This window comes from Schistocerca serialis, chromosome 1 (genome assembly GCF_023864345.2).
Source record: "Schistocerca serialis cubense isolate TAMUIC-IGC-003099 chromosome 1, iqSchSeri2.2, whole genome shotgun sequence".
NCBI lineage: Eukaryota > Metazoa > Arthropoda > Insecta > Orthoptera > Acrididae > Schistocerca > Schistocerca serialis.
Genome location: NC_064638.1, coordinates 328495815 through 328517093, shown reverse-complemented (window position 1 = coordinate 328517093; position 21279 = coordinate 328495815). Strand labels below are relative to the sequence as shown.

At 36.7% G+C, this 21279-nt stretch overlaps 1 protein-coding gene across 1 annotated transcript in view; it reads right to left on the bottom strand.

Annotated features, from left to right (window-relative positions):
• Positions 1-21279, bottom strand: part of LOC126469891 (dolichyl-diphosphooligosaccharide--protein glycosyltransferase subunit STT3B) — a 93033-nt gene that overhangs the window by 10018 nt on the left and 61736 nt on the right. The window contains exons 10-13 of the mRNA XM_050097233.1: positions 6856-7027; positions 6550-6723; positions 6357-6470; positions 4845-4969 (exon numbers count right to left, since the gene is read on the bottom strand). Coding sequence (XP_049953190.1) covers positions 4845-4969; positions 6357-6470; positions 6550-6723; positions 6856-7027 — 585 coding nt within the window. The remainder of the gene's footprint in view (positions 1-4844; positions 4970-6356; positions 6471-6549; positions 6724-6855; positions 7028-21279) is intronic.

Below are 21279 nucleotides of genomic sequence, written 5' to 3'. Positions count from 1 at the left end.
TCCCTCATGCACAAACAGAGGGTAGGTACTGTCATTATGCTGATATATACATAAATAAACTGTTTAGTCACAAATACGCACAACAAAAAGACTGTCACAATATAAGCTTTCGGCCAACAAGGCCTTTGTCAAAAATAGACAAAACACACACACACACACACACACACACACACACACACACACACACATGCAAATGCAACTCACATATACAACTGCCTGTGACAAGAGAAACATGGGAAAGAACAGAAAGGATGGACAGCGAGTAAAGTAATGCATTAGAAAATGGTAACAAAGGAAAAGAGCACTGAAATAGGACCGAAGAAAAGCCATCAGGCAAACATCATACTTTTTTGGACAAAGGCCTTGTTGGCCAAAAGCTTATATTGTGGCAGTCTTTTTGTTGTGCCAATCTGCGACTCAGCATCTCTGCTATATGGTGAGTAGCAACTTTCCTTTTCATAATATTGTTACATTCCATCCTGGATTTTCCACTGTTTGATAAATACACTGTTTAATACATGCTAGAGAAAATCTGCAAAAATTCAACATGACATATGATAATAATACCAAAAAGTCACTTGTTGTATCTGCCTTCCTCAATACTTGCTGCAGTCCATAATAACTATAAATATCTGTGCATAAAATTTTTGGATAAGTTACCATAATCAAGCTTGTGTAGTACCACTAAATAAATATAAAAACATATTACACACATGGCAGTGAAATACAGTGAATTCTATTCAATTGAAGAATTCTTAGAAACCAATCATTGTGTGTCTTTTCATTCTCAAATAAGCTAGTTATTTTCTGTATATGTAGTTGATGATTGTAAGAAACTTGACTCCATTGTAAACTTTGATGAAGCCAATTGTATTAAAAATACTGAACGGTGAATAAAGTACTCTATTCTAAAAGTATTCCATTCTATTTTCCAGGTCAGTTTGATTTTGACCACACTGGATAAATGTGTTGTTGTTGTGGTCTTCAGTCCTGAGACTGGTTTGATGCAGCTCTCCATGCTACTCTATCCTGTGCAAGCTTTTTCATCTCCCAGTACCTACTGCAACCTACATCCTTCTGAATCTGCTTAGTGTATTCATCTCTTGGTCTCCCTCTACGATTTTTACCCTCCACGCTGCCCTCCAATACTAAATTGGTGATCCCTTGATGCCTCAGAACATGTCCTACCAACCGATCCCTTCTTCTGGTCAAGTTGTGCCACAAACTTCTCTTCTCCCCAATCCTATTCAATACTTCCTCATTAGTTATGTGATCTACCCATCTAATCTTCAGCATTCTTCTGTAGCACCACATTTCGAAAGCCTATATTCTCTTCTTATCCAAACTATTTATCGTCCATGTTTCACTTCCATACACGGCTACACTCCATACGAATACTTTCAGAAATGACTTCCTGACACTTAAATCAATACTGGATGTTAACAAATTTCTCTTCTTCAGAAACGCTTTCCTTGCCATTGCCAGCCTACCTTTTATATCCTCTCTACTTCGACCATCATCAGTTATTTTGCTCCCCAAATAGCAAAACTCCTTCACTACTTTAAGTGCCTCATTCCCTAATCTAATTCCCTCAGCATCACCCGACTTAATTAGACTACATTCCATTATCCTTGTTTTGCTTTTGTTGATGTTCATCTTATATCCTCCTTTCAAGACACTGTCCAGTCCATTCAACTGCTCTTCCAAGTCCTTTGCTGTCTCTGACAGAATTACAATGTCATCGGCGAACCTCAAAGTTTTTATTTCTTCTCCATGGATTTTAATACCTACTCCGAATTTTTCTTTTGTTTCCATTACTGCTTGCTCAATATACAGATTGAACAACATCGGGGAGAGGCTACAACCCTGTCTTACTCCCTTCCCAACCACTGCTTCCCTTTCATGTCCCTCGACTCTTATAACTGCCATCTGGTTTCTGTACAAATTGTAAATAGCCTTTCGCTCCCTGTATTTTACCCCTGCCACCTTTAGAATTTGAAAGAGAGTATTCCAGTCAACATTGTCAAAAGCTTTCTCTAAGTCTACAAATGCTAGAAACGTAGGTTTGCCTTTCCTTAATCTTTCTTCTAAGATAAGTCGTAAGGTCAGTATTGCCTCACGTGTTCCAGTGTTTCTACGGAATCCAAACTGATCTTCCCCAAGGTTGGCTTCTACTAGTTTTTCCATTCGTCTGTAAAGAATTCGTGTTAGTATTTTGCAGCTGTGACTTATTAAGCTGATAGTTCGGTAATTTTCACATCTGTCAACACCTGCTTTCTTTGGGATTGGAATTATTATATTCTTCTTGAAGTCTGAGGGTATTTCGCTTGTCTCATACATCTTCCTCACCAGATGGTAGAGTTTTGTCAGGACTGGCTCTCCCACGGCCGTCAGTAGTTCCAATGGAATATTGTCTACTCCGGGGGCTTTGTTTCGACTCAGGTCTTTCAGTGCTCTGTCAAACTCTTCACGCAGTATCATATCTCCCATTTCATCTTCATCTACATCCTCTTCCATTTCCATAATATTGTCCTCAAGTACATCGCCCTTGTATAGACCCTCTATATACTCCTTCCACCTTTCTGCTTTTCCTTCTTTGCTTAGAACTGGGTTTCCATCTGAGCTCTTGATATTCATACAAGTCGTTCTCTTATCTCCAAAGGTCTCTCTAATTTTCCTGTAGGCGGTATCTATCTTACCCCTAGTGAGATAGGCCTCTACATCCTTACATTTGTCCTCTAGCCATCCCTGCTTAGCCATTTTGCACTTTCTGTCGATCTCATTTTTGAGACGTTTGTATTCCTTTTTGCCTGTTTCACTTACTGCATTTTTTTATATTTTCTCCTTTCATCAATTAAATTCAATATTTCTTCTGTTACCCAAGGATTTCTACCAGCCCTTGTCTTTTTACCTACTTGATCCTCTGCTGCCTTCACTACTTCATCCCTCAAAGCTACCCATTCTTCTTCTACTGTATTTATTTCCCCCATTCCTGTCAATTGCTCCCTTATGCTCTCCCTGAATCTCTGTACAACCTCTGGTTCTTTTAGTTTATCCAGGTCCCATCTCCTTAAATTCCCACCTTTTTGCAGTTTCTTCAGTTTTAATCTACAGGTCATAACCAATAGATTGTGGTCAGAGTCCACATCTGCCCCTGGAAATGTCTTACAATTTAAAACCTGGTTCCTAAATCTCTGTCTTACCATTATATAATCTATCTGATACCTTTTAGTATCTCCAGGGTTCTTCCATGTATACAACCTTCTTTCATGATTCTTAAACCAAGTGTTAGTTATGATTATGTTGTGCTCTGTGCAAAATTCGACCAGGCGGCTTCCTCTTTCATTTCTGTCCCCCAATCCATATTCACCTACTATGTTTCCTTCTCTCCCTTTTCCTACACTCGAATTCCAGTCACCCATGACTATTAAATTTTCGTCTCCCTTCACAATCTGAATAATTTCTTTTATTTCATCATACATTTCTTCAATTTCTTCGTCATCTGCAGAGCTAGTTGGCATATAAACTTGTACTACTGTAGTAGGCATGGGCTTCGTATCTATCTTCGCCACAATAATGCGTTCACTATGCTGTTTGTAGTAGCTTACCCGCATTCCTATTTTCCTATTCATTATTAAACCTACTCCTGCATTACCCCTATTTGATTTTGTGTTTATAACCCTGTAGTCACCTGACCAGAAGTCTTGTTCCTCCTGCCACCGAACTTCACTAATTCCCACTATATCTAACATGTTTAAAATAAAACAATACAAAGTAGCAATGGAATCATAGAACCAGGTGATGAGTATTTGTATTTACATCATTTGAAAGCAATTGGACTGGACCCACAAGGAAATAAACAGAAGAGTAAACACATCCTGGAGTACTTTTGGTAAATTACATAATGTTTTCAAAACCAAGCTTTCTAGCAATCTGAGAAGGAATGATAGCAGTCAGTGTATATTACCAATTCCGATTTATGGCTGTGGGACATCACATTTTAATTTAAAAACCATTCAATGGCTGAAGGTTGCTAAGTGAACAATGGAGAAATGTTTGGGAGAGGGGTGGGGTGGGGGGTGGGGGGGGGGAGGCAGAGGAGGTTTACAGTGACACACTGGAGAACAAATAAGTGACTAACAGAATCAACTAAGGGTAGAAAATATAGTCATAACTGTACAGTCATGAATGGTAGAACATAGAGCAAAGTGAATAGATCATAGACAGAAGTTCTTTCCTGAAGTCCAAGATATAAGAAAGACCTGAGACATAGGGCTGCTGGAAGATGAGTAGAAGACATCAGAAGACCTGGAGAAGCAATATGGATGCGGATAGCCGAAGACCACAATGTATGGAAAAGTGTACAGCAGGCATTTGTCCATCATAGGATGGAAGGATGGATGGATGGAAGTGGTGACGACGACAATGATGATGATGATGATAATGATGATGATGATGATGATAATGATGATGATGATGATACTGACAGAATGTACAGTTTGTGTATGGATGTAAAATGCACAAATGTCAAGTCACAGCCACAACCATCACGTCATCACTCATCCTCACCACACCAAGCAAGAAGGAGAAGCGCAGCACGCGCTAGAACTTCGTCCCCAGCAGAGGGTTCAGCCCTCAGTCATGTGCGTCTGCGATGTAAAAGCATATGTGAACAAATGACACCACTTCACCATGGGGTTGGCTTCAGTTATTGATAAAATATCCACAATATTTACCATGGCAATCATTTCATATTTCAATATATCCACAGCTTACAACAGATACTCTATTGCATGCCCAAAGGGTAAAACATTAATGCTTGCAGCAGTAGAGTAATTAAATACCTGTATATTCTGACAAGCCAGTGTTCAGTCGTATAGGCTTCTTCTAAATATGTCAGTTCAAAATTCTTATTTCCAATTATTGCATTTCTTGTTCTATCAAACCCTGCTGGACTTCGGTAATCAAGCTGGAAAGTAGAGAAACATTAGTTAGTGTTATAAAGTTTTTTAGAATTTTAAATTGTTTTATTATTCAGTATCATATGAATTTCTAGGTCAATTTAAAATCTCTTACATTAATGGTTACCTTAAAGCAGAAATCAAATACATCACCTAACATTTATTTAATTGCACTGGTCTGATAACGAAAATGCTGGCTTTTCAGAGACAGAAGCTTCATTTCCATTTATACAGAAGACTATGGTTACAATACAGTTCCAACAACTTCTATAACCACAGATGGAAACATTACTGTTAGTCAGTAATTAAAATTTGTGTGATGCATCAATGGAAGAAATATCCTGTATGAGGAAATGTGCTATCTGGTGTAACATTGAAGTATTTTAGATAAACTGTAATCCAAGCTAGACACCAGTGCAAAGAAGAACATCAGTAAATCAACACAATAAGCAAGAATTCAGTCTCTCAAATACAGAATCAGTTCTGGTACAAGTTTCTCAACGATAGAGGATATAAGTGATATTATTTGTAGTTTTGCCTCAGCTTGTATTTAGTGGATGGCAGAATTGGAGATGGCTTCCAATATTGCACACTGTGCCAGCCAAATACCAACACAATGTAAAATTTGTAGCATTCATGTCAGAATGGGAAGCAGGGAAATATTATTTGTCAGAAAAAAATTGAAAATAACAATTGTGAATCGCATACCAGTAGTCACATCATAAATAACCTTTAGAAGTAATTTATCTTTGGTAAGAAAATATTAGTTTTGTTAATTTTAATTCCTATACTCATGAGATTCACTTGGACTGAACACTGTGAATAAAACCATTATTCAACTTATGTCAGAGCAGAGCATCTTATGCAATCAGCTGCATACTGTGGAATTCATAATGTAGCAGAAAAGCATCTTTAGATTTTGAATATGTCTTTATCAAAATTATCTTCTTGTTCATTTATAAGTCTCAATGTATCAGAATGTTCAATCATTATCTTCAAGAAAAAGAAACTCTCGCCACGAAACAAGTGATACATTTGCAGATATAATTAAATTGCCTAAAAGATAAACTAAGCTGACTCACTCCAATACATGCATTGACAGATTGCTAAAATAATCGACAAGTCATGGAACCAAACTAAGGAAGAACAGTCATTCACACTGCGCTGTTGTCAGAGTTTCTTACCCACATACATGCGTAAAATGTGGAGGAACATTACTCCTTAGATAAAACATACATGGGTGAAGCATTTTGAAGCAAAGAGTTAGCAACACTTTTACTATATAACACCAAACAGCAGTTTTCACACAAATGTACTTAAAGATTTTAAATCTAATGTGCCATCATTTCTCTTTCCAGGTCTTCCTTTACATATAATCCAAAATTTGAAAATTACCTTCAGTTCTCCAAACTTATAATAACTTAGTTTGTACATCAGGCAGTTGAGAAGTGTGGGTGTGCCTTCAGCATCAACCCTGAATTCCCCACGATCGGTGAAATAATCACTCTCCTGCAGAATGGAAAATATGTAAGTTTTACTAGGCTGAAATTTCAAATCCAATTATCCTGCAATACACAGCCGTACATACCCGAATGTCTTTCGGATGTTCACCTTCAGCTATTCTCACCATCCACAAAAATTTGTTGATGTCATCACCGGAGTATCCAATAACACCACCAAATATAACAAGGACATAATCCACATCCAAAGAAATCATTATTTTGTAGGCTTCACTTTCATTTGATGACATTGCTTTTCCTACCTGAAATAGAGATATGAAAAATATGAGCTTTATGTTTTGACAGTGTATGTTACAAGATAATCAAATCTATGACAACTTTCCATGTTATTTTGTCAATGTGTACAAACTGAAGAAAGTACAGCAACTACACACCAATGCAATATGGCTGTTGTTCCATGTATTGTTATCAACCAATGTTGTACGATTTGCCATTCCAGCAATCTGATATCCATAGTCCCACCAACTCATTACTCTAGCATCACTATGTGTATTTTGCGACAACCAATAATAAGCTTCACGAAAATCATCCAAAATCTGTCTGGACCTAAAGGAAGAAATAATTACTGACATGAGACTGTTAGTTACAGTAAAATGTATTCACAAAAACAACATAAATTGAAAAAGAGAAAAGAAACAAACATAATATGAGAGTGGGAAAATATGATAGTGAGCTGTGAATAGACACAGAAACAAAAATTGGATAGTCATATCTTAGGTGTTGCCCTACAAAGTACACATATACACACGCACGTGCGCGCGCACACACACACACACACACACACACACACACACACACACACACACACACACAGCTACATTGTCCTGGTGTTGGTACTCAACTTCAACTCAACTGTTAAGCACAATATGGTTGACTTCAAAGGCTTGTTTAACTACCCAAGCCATTTGCATCCTACTACTAACACTAACTTCTTTGAATTGTGCAGATGAAAATATTCATTACAGCACTACGTTGGAGAACAGAAATTATCATTCATATGACAACCTATGCTATGACTATCTATAATTTACCCAGACAAGGGAAGGATATTGGGAGGATATTGGTTCCAGGGCACTCAATGATATGGTTATCAGCAAGCCTGCAGATATGAACGTGCCTAGTAAGATGAACAAAGTCTTTTATCATAAGCAATCTTCTTGGGACAATGACCCATTAACATATTTTAGAGACTTGAGAGATTGTCTAGCAATGAAAACAAGGACAGCAGCTACTTATCAAAACATTAAAATGGATAATAAAAGCTCACATGAGAGCGTGCTTTTCAATACACACATTCATCGCTTTTCCTCATGCTTAAGTAAATCTATAACAAAAGTCATGACATCAAATATTAAATAAAGTGAGAATTATTAACTGATAAGAATGCTACAGCTTCTTCCCTGGTACATGTGGCTGGCCAACCCTAATAAAAACAGAGAAACAGCTAGGCAATGAGAAAATAAATAAAAGTTGATTAACATATGTATACACAGATACTAAAATTGCTTAAATAAATACTATTAAAACTGCTTAAATAAATAAAATCTCAGATAAAAAATATATGTTAAGAGATAAAGGGACACAAAGTCTGAATTGTAAAAATATAATTCAGCTAATCTGAGTGGTTTGACCACTGACTAAAAAAGAATAAAACAGTCACTCTGAAAAACATTAAAATAAGTTATCAGTAATTTGGCAAATAATTTGGAAAACACACACAACTTTTCATTTGAAATGGTGGAAAAATCAATATCAGAAAAAACTGCCGCCCTCTTGTTGGAGTATAAAAGTCTATTCAAGTTATATGTTGCACACTGACACATGTACACCACAAGCAACACAGGCCGCAAACACCTGGTGAGTATTTCACCTGTGTGACTGAAACAATGTTCATCATCACAAAACTGTGGGATTCACCAGCCTTAATTTGGTATTTAGATCCACCAACCACTCATTTTCCCACTGACACTTAATGCACTCTGCAACACCGAGAGAATAGCATCCAAGGCACAAACGTAGATGTGAGTGTCCCTTGCTGCCATGTCAGCTTCCTAGATTTTCCAAGATTTCCATATGGCCCAGTACACAGCAGAATGTTGCTTCCTTCCTTTGCAGAAGTAGTACATAAAGAGCATCCTGTAAGCTTTGGACCACTTTGTGTGCTGGGTACATTTACTGGATGACCAGCAGGGCCTTAGATCAGACTAGAAAATTGTTTCACTGATAGCCTCTTATCTGTTCCAGAGTCTTTAAGACAGCACAGAGCTCTGCGTCAATGACTGTAAATTCATCTGGAAGCTGGCTCCTAAAAAAACTGTAGCGTAAACTCCTGACAAGCATACAGTATGGTCTTGCTTAGTTTAAGTTTTGATACTTATCTAAAAATTTGTAACAGGTTGGTTTGGATGGTTTCTTGTACTTAGTCAAATTTAAAAACACCCTTTTCCTCACTATTAACCAAGGAGGATACTTGCTCCAACCCTGTGTTACAACATTTAGGTCCATGACACAATGGTCTGCAATTAGCACCATTGCCCTAACTCTTAAATACCTTGTTATCCTTCTGCAATTTACATACATTCATTTTTCTGATGGTTAAATAAGAGAACTAAAAGCTGGGGACTGGGGCACTGACAGACTCTTAGATGCATGTTGCCACCGTGAGGATGGATCTACAGCTGGTCTTGAAGGCTCCTGTTGCCAATCTGTGCCCCCGTGGTGAATTAAGTCCAAGGTCGTTAGATAGGATGGTCATGTGGACACATACACAATATAAGTGTAGTAAATTTGTGATCAAACAAAAGCTCTGTAAAATAACAATAGGGAAGATATGTCTGCCTCAAAGTATCCACTACTATGACGCTACAAGAAGTTTGCAGCCTTCAGAACTCTTGCCCCTTTGCTGCTCCTGAGTAACTAACAACATTATAAAAAACATTAAATGAATAAATTGTGTTCTGAATAGACAAATTGAGCTGTAGTGGAAATACGTAAGCTGTACTGAAACCTTCACACCAAGCATAGGATGCACTTAAACTATGAAGATAAAAATGTTTGTGTGACCCTGTCAATGAAATATTTAAACAAAGATTCAAATGGAATAAAACTATCTATGGATGCAGTGGATCGAGTAACAACAGGAACGTAAATTATTTTTAGGATAAAAGTAAGTTACTCGACAGGTAATAAACCTCCTGCACTTGAACCTAATGCTGAGAGAATCAGAAAAATGGGAAAATGTTTATGGCAACAAACAATAAATTTATTACTATAATACAAACACATATTCACTGCATTAGGAACAAAGTTAGACCATTTTTGCAATGCTGGCAATGATGAGGTTGTATCTGTGTCAGAACGTTGGCTGACATAAGATCAGAAAGAATATTTTGTTCCTCAAGGTTTTTCTGTAGGAGACATTGTGCACAGAAGTGACATGAAGAATGGAGATACTCTATTATTTATTAGAGAAACTGTAATGTTTTCTAAGATGTGTGCTAGTTTGGTAGGTTGGCTGATTTGGGAGGAGGGGACTAAACAGCGAGGTCCTCGGTCCTATCGGATTAGGCAAGGACGGGGAAGGAAATCATCCATGCCCTTTCCAAGGAACAATCGCAGCACTTGTCCAAATCGATTTAGGAAATCATGGAAAACCTAAATCACGATGGCCAGATGATGGGGTTTGAACTGTTGTCCTGAATTCGAGTCCAGTGTGCTAACCACTGCACCATCTCACTCAGTGCGCTAGCTCGTACTGCACTGAACTGGATGGAGAATTTAGTTGTAAATACTGAACGTAGAGAATATCATAATTGTTTGCTTATACAGATATCCAGATGGAGATATTTTTTTGTTTTTTTTGGAAGATATGAGCTACATATAAGGCAAATATTAAAAATCTAAAACAGAATTCATTATTTGTGGTGATTTCAACACTGAAATTGCTAACACATATAAACATATTACAAGAACATTTTTTAATATCTTAAGATCACTGGATTTATATTGTACAAACTACAACCCCATACAAAGTAGTGCTTGCTTAGATAATATTGTAGCTAATTTTTCAACAGGTATTTACGATGTAAGACTTGCTGGTAGAGCTCTGGCAGATTATGAATCATTAATTTTAACTTTCTGTTGTGAACAATTGTCTTAAGTCAGAAATATCAGTCAACAGCAAGTCTAGCCTTACATGGATAAGTGGACCGAAAAATGAATATATTAGCTTATTTATTTGTAGATTTGCTGATGTTAGCTGGGACACACACACACACACACACACACACACACACACACACACACAAGCTGGAACGGGTGCTGATGAAACAGTTTTTGACGATTTGCAGAAAAATCTCAGTGTTTTGGTTCTGCTGTTCACCATTAATCAAAAGTAGCACCAAGAAGAAGTAAATGATTACTTCTTAAACCCAATAAGTGAGCTGAAAAACAAAATCAAGCAAAATGGCACATGTGCATTAGACCTGTTAAGACGCTGTGCATTAGACCTGTTAAGACGCTGAGGCACATAGGAGAGATGCCTTTCACTTGAATGTTGTCCCCCTGAAGGACATTATAAAAGGTGTCAAGGTTCCCTAAATGGACTGTTATTTGTGACGTAATTTAAAAAAAAAAAATTCGCACTTTGCTTTATTTTTAATGCATGTGTATAAGTCTTCCCTGGTGCACTCAAAACTGGTACAATGATATCAGTCTTCAAAAAGGAAGACATAGGTCTGCCCCAAAACTACCAGTTTCTATTATCGCTATAGTAACACTGTTCACGTTTACGTCGCACTTCACTTAGCGTAGACCGGGACTGTGTCCTAGGCATGCCCGATGTTAACTGACTGGGCATGGCCCATGCTGCCTGAGTTGTTGTTGTTGTTATGCCGGCAGAGGTCGCGTCCGAATTCTCGCGTGCCCTCTGGTGGACGGGACTCTACTTGCGGCAACTACCGTCCGTGACGCGCTGTGCCGATGTGCGCCTCCCGCGATCTTTCTGGTGGCTACTGCAATCGCAGTATTCCCCAATGTCACACAGTCTGTAATGTACAACCAGCTAAATAACTATTTTGAAAAACATTATGTCCCTCCAACTTGGATCCCACCATGGTAAAACTACCAATTCTGCTATCACTGAAGACGTTTACCAGTTGTTAATTGCATTTTAAAGTAATTATCTGGTTTCTGTTGTACTTTTTGATATCAGCAAAGCCTTTGACTATACAGCCTTCAAAACCCGCCATGTAAAACTGTACTCTTACAATGTACACAACCTATCTTTAGCTGTAATCAAGCCTTCCTTAAGCAACAGTTAAAAATTGGAAGTTTAGACTGGAGTATCGCAGCACTCAGTCCTTGGTCCATTTCTGTTCATCATAGTTAGATAGTTAGTTAGTTCCATAGATCATCTACATAATAATTTTATTGAAATGATGTGGAACATATCAGTTTACATGTCTGTATGCATGATTGGAGTTAACATTAGTAAACACATTATTTTTAGACTTACTCATGCAACTACACTTAAAAACAGATTACTATTATTATTATCATTATTATTATTATTTTACAGGCTAACACCTTTTAAACAGAAATTTGTCCGTGGAATGGAGGTTGTCACTCAGGAGAAATGATTTTAGGTTAGATTTAAAACTTCCTTTCTTACCTGTCAAACATTTTATCTTATTGGGGTCAAAAATTTTGTTGCTGCAATTTCCTTACTGTGTCTCTGGCACCTTTAATAACGGATTTAAAAAAAAGATAATTTTTCCTCTAGAGTTGTAGGTATGGGCATCATTGTTCCACTAAAATTGAGGTGGATCATTTATGATGAACCTGATTAATACATACACGCTTGCTACGGTGCAGTCAGAATATCTAATTCCTTGAAGAGGTATCTACATGACAACTGTGAATGTATACCACATATTATTCTTACTGTTCACTGTTGTGCAATCAATACTTTCATTGTAATAACTCCAATTAATTATTTACCTTACCATGTTGCACCCAGGCAATGTAAGAAAAATTAGAACAATGAATTGGTTTTCTTCTAATGAACTACTTTGTACTCCTGGTAAATAAAGGAACTAATTCTGGGGTTAACTAAAACTGCAGAAAGAAAACTGAACCAGAAGGACTGTTTTAGCCAAGTCTCCACAAGAATATCAACTGTGTCCTATCTCATGTGGAAACTGACTGATGGAGTCATTAATGGTTATCTGACGATGGCATGATTTGGTGTTTGCCAGTCACACATTTGCAACAGCTTACCGATACTGAGACATTCATGTTATGCTGTGAGAACAGAAAAGTAATCAGAAAAATGAACAAAGTAAATCTTAAGAAACACTGCTGACCTCCATTTATCAAGCTGAAGGTACTGACTGCTGTGAACCTATACATATAACAGCATTGCTTGATGTCAAAAGCAGCTTACGTGAATTCAACATCAGGGGAAATATATACCTTCAAAACACTAGAGGCAAACTGAATTTCGATATACTGATACACAGACTGACAGAGACTGCAAACTCACATAAAATAAAAAGCTTTAAATATCTGCTCAGTCTTTGCCTTATTATATTTTCAAAGTTAAGATATACCTGTTTACTGAAACACCCATTTCACAAGGCATCAGAACTATTCGAAATAAACATTATCAACATTAGTTTTTAGAAATATTTCTAAAAGAACTGGATGATGATGATGATGATGATTAGTGTTGTAGGGCGCACAACAACGAGGTTATCAGCGCCCGTTCCCAAAAGAAATGTTGACGAGTGCAGCCAAGATCTGTTAAACAAATATCAGTTCAGAGCCGATCCTTAAAAGAACTGGAATTGAGGCATCAAGAGGCCAAGAAGGAGAAGTGCATTTTTTGAAAAATATGAGTTAAGTGCAGAAAGATATAGGGCCACTCCATGCCAAGTGGTCTAATTTAGCAAAACGTTCCCACGTAACCATCAGAGATTTTGCTGAAATTTTTTGTGAATGTTTCCACACATTGGTAAAGTTTTTTTTCTTTTGCCAATTTAATCCTTGCAGAGATATAATCATTTGTTTGACCCCACAGGGCAGCTATCAATAGTGCACCTGTGAGTTTTTGGCAACTTTGAGACATATATCCAATAATATTTTCACGAAAGAACCAAGACTATGCCATCTTGTACAACTTTTTGCAATCTCTTACGTGAAATAATAAAAAAAGATTTCCTGTGCAATTTTCATATGGATAATCAGAAGCAAAGTCGGATGGGAAAATAAACATACAAAAAAACCTGAAGTTTAGCTTTGTATATCTCTGGAAGTAATTGCAGGATAAATGTGAAATTTGCATGTAATAAGTTATCAGTTCACAATTTTTCTAGAAACGGCAAAAATGGCTTTTTTTCCCCGCTTTTACAAAAAATATTCTTCCCCAAACTATTTTAAACCATTTTCATTAGAAAGACCATGTTCTCCACCACCTAAGAAAGTATATTTAGTTTTGCAATGCAAGCATATAAGGCCCTACAAACAACAACAAGGTGGAGTGTATTGAAAATGGGACCATGGTACAACTGGTACTCAAATCTGAAGTATTTTATTATGTTCTAAAATTGTTTAGTACTCTTTCTGGAAACTAATATTGAAAGTTCTGGCAAGTAAGAAATGAACTTGAATCAGAAAAAACAGGAAATACGCAGTCTTTTTGACATCTCTACAGCATTCAGCTCTATTTTTTTTAATCAAAGATGAAATGTAGTAGGGAAACAAATGAAAATGACAGTTCTCTTTTTTGTGATTCTAATAAACTGAAGCAATCACATTTGAAAAGGGTAATTTTTCGGGTTCTGTCTTATCAAAATTTCTTCCCAAACAATTCCATCAGTGACATTATCTTGCCAGCAACATAATTTTCATCACGAAATTCTACCAGCAGAATACAGGACAATTTTCAATACACCTCCACCTTGTCTTTCTTTTTAGGGCCTTATATGCTCACATTGCAAAACCACATCTAGTTTATTAAGTGGTTGATAACATGGTCTTTCTAACAAAAATAGTTTAAAAGAGTTTGCAGAAGACACTTTTTTCTAAAACTGGGCCAAAAATGCCATTTTAGCAATTTTTGAAAAACTGTCAAATTTGCCATCAGTTTGCACAGTATTGGAAAGCAGTACGAGAATGAATTTTATATTCTAAGACACTGTATTAGTAAGTTATTAGCTGCAAAATTTAAGGTTTATCCCACAATTACTTCTGGAGCTACAAAAAGCTCAACTTAACATTTTTTTCGATCATCTATTTTTTCCAGCCGACTTTAGTTCAAATTATTCATCTGAAAATTGCTCAGGAAATCTTTATTCATTATTTCACTTAAGAGAGCGCAAAAAGTTTTACAAGAAGGCTTAAATTTGTTCCTTTGAAGAAAATGTTGCCAGATATATAACAAATGACTTTATCTCCAGAAGTATTGAACTAGTGATCATGAAACTTTACCAGGATTTACACAAAATTTCATCAAAATCCATGATGGTCATGTGGGCACCTCTAGACCATTTGGGATGGAATGACTGTATAGTTAAATTACATAACACATTATGGCCAAGAAATATGAGTGAGAATTCAACAGATGCGTACATCTAGTGGCAGCAAGTTGAATTACGAAAAAACAAATATTATCCATGTAAGCCAAGAGGAGTAAAACTTAGTTTGGAAGCCAACAAGGATGTGTGAAGCATTTACCTCAATTGACTTCTAACTACACTGCTGCTTCACAAGGTGTTGTAGTGACATGCTGACTATTTTCAAAAGAATTTCATGCCTCTTTAGCTTACTGAGCAACAAATGAACACAAAAGGTAAACAAAGAATTTTTTATTGCTTAATTTTAAAAGAAGTACTTAAATGCTTGCTAAGTAGTTTGAAATGAACATGATGAATGATTTTTTCGATAAACATAAACTGTACTTTGATGGTAAATAATACTGATCTTTTTAAGTGGACATGCAAATTAAACTTTATTTAATACATACAATAATTTGCAACTGAACCTAAAATCATTGTTTATTTCCAGACAGTGACAATGATAAAACATAGGTACCTAATGAGGAGATAGTGAGGGAATCAAGAAGTAAACAAAGACGACTGGATTTTGGCTTAGCTCGTCCTATGGTTTTAGATGACGGTAAGAACTAATAGTCAAAAGTACTAAACTAGTTATTATGAGCTAATGTAATAGAGACTGTTAATGCAACAAGAGTGAACTATGTTTTTTGTTTTATTGCAGTTTCTTTGCGAACTGACGAAGAGATGGTCAATGAGACTGCTTCAGATGGTGTTTAATTCTTCAGAATCAAAACTACATCACCATTCCAGCCCAAGATTCTCCAGGAAAAAGTTCAGAAGAGAACACTTGTGGAAGTGAACAAGTGCATCTGTAAACAGAGCTTTGGGAAGGAATATACTGACAGGAAAGGAAAGTTTCATGCAGGTAAGCCACTGAAAAATTAGCCTCATAAATGTAAATCCAAGTAACTTTAAAAGTATCTCTAATAAAGTGGCAAAAGATTTCTGATGATTATTGGAAATTGGGCAACCATGACTTACAAAATTCTTTTACTTATTAGCCACACTATAAGATCCAAAGAGAATTAAAAAAAGAAGACAAGGTAAAGATAGAGAAAAAAAAGTGGTGAATGAGTTTGGAGCGAATTTTTTTGCTTAACTTTGGGCGAGTCTAACAAGAAGATTAGCAATGTTGTATCGAAAAAAGTAGCAAACTAAAACTTGTGTTTCACACAGATCAGACAGGGAAGAAAAAGTCAGCCAACAAATCCCACAGGGAAGAACTGATTTAGTAAAAGAACACATCAATTGTTTTGCTAAGTATAAGAGTCACTGTACCAGAGCAAAGCATCCAACCGTAAAATTTCTTTCTTCAAATATTAGGAAACTTATTGGTCGGCATAAAGAATTTTGTACAACAAGAAATGACGATGCTGGTTAAGCTCTATGTACAAGAGGTTTGGGGAGCATGGCTTCTGCATAATACAGATCTTATGGGCTTCACAAAGAGTCCCTTGTCCCTAACTGTCCTACATCACATCTACAGGTATGCCACAAGGCAAACGTTGGAGATGCTGTATTCGATTTTGTCCTAAATCACTTGATAAAATATGACCAAGTGTCATTTCCCACATTTCATCCTTTTAGTATTTTATAGTGGAGGAAGAGCATAACAATGTGACTACCAAGCAGATTACTCTCATGAAGATGATCTGCTTCTAACCTGTCTTCATTCTAAGAGCTGACTTTTTTTATTTAATTTTTGATCTTTGCTAATCGGACATGCCACCATTTTCGGCAGTAACCAACTGATGCATAATAATTGCAGAAATGACAGCCTTCGTTGCTACCCAAATAGACTTTATTTATACATAATAAGTTACGTATTTCATCTTTTATGCATGTATTGTCAAGTAATTGAAGTTTATACACTATCTGTAAAGAAGCAGTAATAGTAGAATCAGTCAATCAGGAGAGCTCATTGATTTCGAATGTAGACTTCTCATTAGGTATCATCTGAGTAGCAAATCCATCAGGTACATTTTATCACTTCTAAAGCTGCCAAATTTGGCTGATAGTGATATGACTGTGGAGTGGAAACAGACAACAGGTGCTTATGGACGGGGACTGTTGAGCATTGTGGAGGGTGGTTGTCTACTAGCAGTCCAGCTACCACAATCACTGTGTCTAGGGAGTTAAGAAGAATGGAGAATAATGGTCAAGCAGCTCCTCATAAGTCACATATTGTTGTAGTCAATAGTGAGCAACACTTGAAGTGGTATAAAGAGCGATGCCACAGAACAGTGGATGATTGGAAATGAGTGATTTGGAGTGATGAATCAGGAATGGTTTGGTAAATACCTGGAGAACATTGTGTAATGCCAACAGTGAAGTACAGATGAGAAAATGTTAAATGTGGAAGAATATGAACACATTTTACAGCAATGTACACTGTGTACAGTAGTGGAAAAATCTACAGATGATGTTTATTTGTATCAGCATGATACGGTTTTTGGAGAATATTTCTGAAATGGTCTGGCTTGCCCAGAGCCTCAAATGAATCCAATGGTACATCTTTGGGATGAGTTAGAATGTTAACTTCGGTCCAGAGCCCAACATCACTACCTCCTCCTTTAGTTTCAACTCTCGAGAAAGAATGCCCTGCCATTCCTCCACAGACATTCAGACACCTCACTGAAAATGTCTCTAGCAGATTTCATGTCATCCCAAAGGAGCTGGGTGGACACATTCCACATTAATGTCCCCTAACAGGTGTCCTGATACTTTTGATCAGATCCCCTGTAAGGAAAAAAGGTGTGGATGTGGCACATCATTTCACCCATGGCACATGCTCTGTGAAGTTACAATAAGTCGTCTTTCAAGGATTTGCACTGGATGGCATCTCAAAGTAGAAATAAGTTTTTAGTTTCTACAGAAGTACAGTAAAACCACAAATTAATGAACCCACTTTTAATGAATATTTCTATCAGTCCTGGTGAAACTTCGTAAGAACAATGCTGTTCTCACCACTTTTAATGAATCTCATTTTAAGAAAAGGAGAATATACATGAAACAGTTTGCAAATTCAAATCCTGTTTTTAGATAATTCGGAACATGTCCAGGTCTGTTTCTGATTTCTTTCAATCTCTCACAGGTCATACTTTTGTGTAATTGATTCTTGCAGTTGACATGTACCTAGATTGTAGTTTTTTAGTCAATAACGCAACCCCCTTTGTAGCAAAACTGGAAGCTGCCCTGAACAAAATAGAAATTGAAATTCTGCCCTGCTTCTATGTGACTTACGTTCCACAATCTGACTTCAGTCGCAGAGTCAGCGACAAGTACTATTTACTGAAATCTCAAAGTTATCAGTTTTAATTTTGTAGAGTGATGACCAGCAAGCACAGAAAGCTTCATCATCTTCAGTTTTCCACTATGTTCCCACATCCTCTGTACCTCTATTTCCTGAGATCCATTCCTTCCTTTTTAATGCTGCTGAATAGTCTACCGTCCATCACAGCAGGATCTGAAATCTCTTCCTCCTTCACCTCCCCTTCCCTTCCACATACCACTCTAAGACTGTTTTTAAAGACTTTCCTTATAAGGACACCCCATACAAAACATTTTATAAGTCTTTTTCATCAAATCTTTGTCCATACTGCTGCAGAAAATTTTACTTTTCTCATACGATGCCTTTTTCACTACTGATGTTCTATTTTTAATTTCAGTGCTGATTTTCCAGTTGATTTCTAGCCTGCTTCCAAGATATTTAAAGCTTTGAACATTTTCTAATACTTCTCCAGTCAGCATTATTTTTACTCTTTTGTTTCCTCAAGTGCCCTTACTTTTGTTTTCTTTGTGTGGATCTTCATTCCATAAATCTTTCCTTTAACTTCAATGATATCCTGCAATTCCTTTTCATCTGTTACTAGAGGAATCACTTCACTTGCAAATCTGAATCATCATATTATTCTTCCTTCAATTTTTACCTCCTTGTTATCTAATGAGCTGTGGTCAACCATATTTTCTAAGTGTAGATGGAAAAGGTTAGGAGACAGACAGCAGCCCTGTCTTACTTCCTTCCCTCCTTCTATCCAGTTGTAATGAGTTAACCAGTCATTTGATTTTCCAGTCCATACTCCTTTCTCTCAATATAGTTGCAAGCTGATGCCAAGCCACATCATCAAATGCCTTTTCCAGGCCTTTTCAATAAACTTCTCCCAGAATTCACAAGAGTCTCAATACATCTCTTGTACCTGAATTCTGTCTAAAACTAAATTGCTCTTCAGTCAGATTCACTTCAATAACCTTCTCCAATTTTTTATTAATGATTCTTAATGTAACTTTAGCTGCATGTGAAATGAGTCTAATCGTCCTCAGCACACTGTATTTCTTGGTTCCTTGTTTCTTTCGTACTGGAATCATTACCTTTGTCAGAAATTCACCTGGTATTCAACATTACCATATTTTGTTATATAACTTCGCTATTTCTTAATTCTTCTTGGTTCAAACATTTAAGTATTGCTGCTGGTATCATACCTCTACCTACTGCTCTCCTATTTCTCATTGCACTCTTTAATTCTTCTATTATTGTCGTTGGTCCTTTCCCATCAGCATTCATAGTGTTCAAGGGTTTAAATTCCAGAATTGTCGGTTGTGTTCTGTGGCATATAGCTCGTTCATCTTTACTGATAATTTCCATAGTAGCATTTCCTGGTTTGTTTTGATCCCATATTTTTAGTCATTAGTCTGTTTTTCTCTAGCCTGCTCTGTTTCTCTACACAGTTCATTATATAGCCTTTGGTACAATTTCTTGCTTCTTCTTCATTCTTGTTTTTGAATTTTCTTATCTCCTTCATCTTAAAAATTGTTTTCCGTGTAAATCATGGCTCTTCTGTCATTTTCCTATTTACATATCCTATACATTCCTGCCCCCTTTTATGATTTCTTCTTTCAATGTATTCCAATACTTGTTGAAACTATCAGATGGTCCTTTGTCTTGTAATGTATTTGTAAGTTCAATTGATAGCATTTCAGTAGTTCTTTCTTTCCTGGATCTAATCTTCTCTAATCACCACTTCTTCACTAAGGCAGCCTTCTTCAGTTTTTTCATTTGCATTTCTATACCTACCATAAGCAAATTATGGCCAGTATTAATATCTGCACCTAGTAATGTGCACTTCTTCTTTACTCAGTTTCTGTACTTTTCTTCCGCCAGTATAAAAATCAGTTTGATTTCTATTCTTATCCGCTGGTGATTGCCAAGTGTAGATCACCCTCCCATAATTTTTTAACCATGTATTTGCCACTATCAGTTGTCTTTCCCAGAAGAAGTCAATAAGTCACTCACCTATGTCATTCCTCCTTCCAAGAGCATGACTGCCTACTATGGTTTCCTCCTCTTCTCCCACAATGGTTATTCCAATCATCCATTATTATTTTGCAGCATCCTTCATTATCATCCATTATTTTCTCTGTTATGCAATATGTTTCCTCTACGAGCTGGTCATCATATTCTGAAGTTGGCATATACACCTGGTTGATCAATATATCTGTTTGTACGACTTCAAAGAAGGTGCAATATGAAAAAAAAAAAAAAAAAAAATTGGTACTTGAAATGTCAAGGACTCTGTTACAAGCACAAAAACTAGAAAACCTTGGAATCGGGAAAGAATGATATGAAACTGGTAGGATTTGTTGAAGGGCATGGAGAATTGTAGCTAGATGTATAGAAAGCTTAAACAAAACTTTCTAATATGGAGTAGAAATAGGATTTACTACAGTCTACATTGTCAATATACTCAAAAATAAGGAATCATTGTTAAATGCCAGACCTAACAATTCCTCTGGACCCAAAAGGAAGAAGATTCATTACCTACACAGTCTGTACATCTGAAGATGTGGAAAATATTATTTTAAAGTGATTTCAAGATATGAGAAGCAGCAGCATTCTCGTAAGCAGAAACATACTCAAGAGAAAGCTCACAAAATCTCTCTGAAGAGCTTCGCAAACTGAGTAAGTCAATAACTTTTTGGTCCACGTCTGGATGCAAGCAGTTATTTGGCTCAGTACTGACTGATAAAGAGTCACAGGAAGTCCTTCTGAGAGATACTGTCCAAATTCTATCCAACTGGTGTGTTAGCTCATTAAAATCCCAAACTTGTTGGATGGCCCTACCCATAATGCTCCAAACATTCTCAATTGAAGAGAGATCCTGTGACCTTTCTGGACAAGGATGG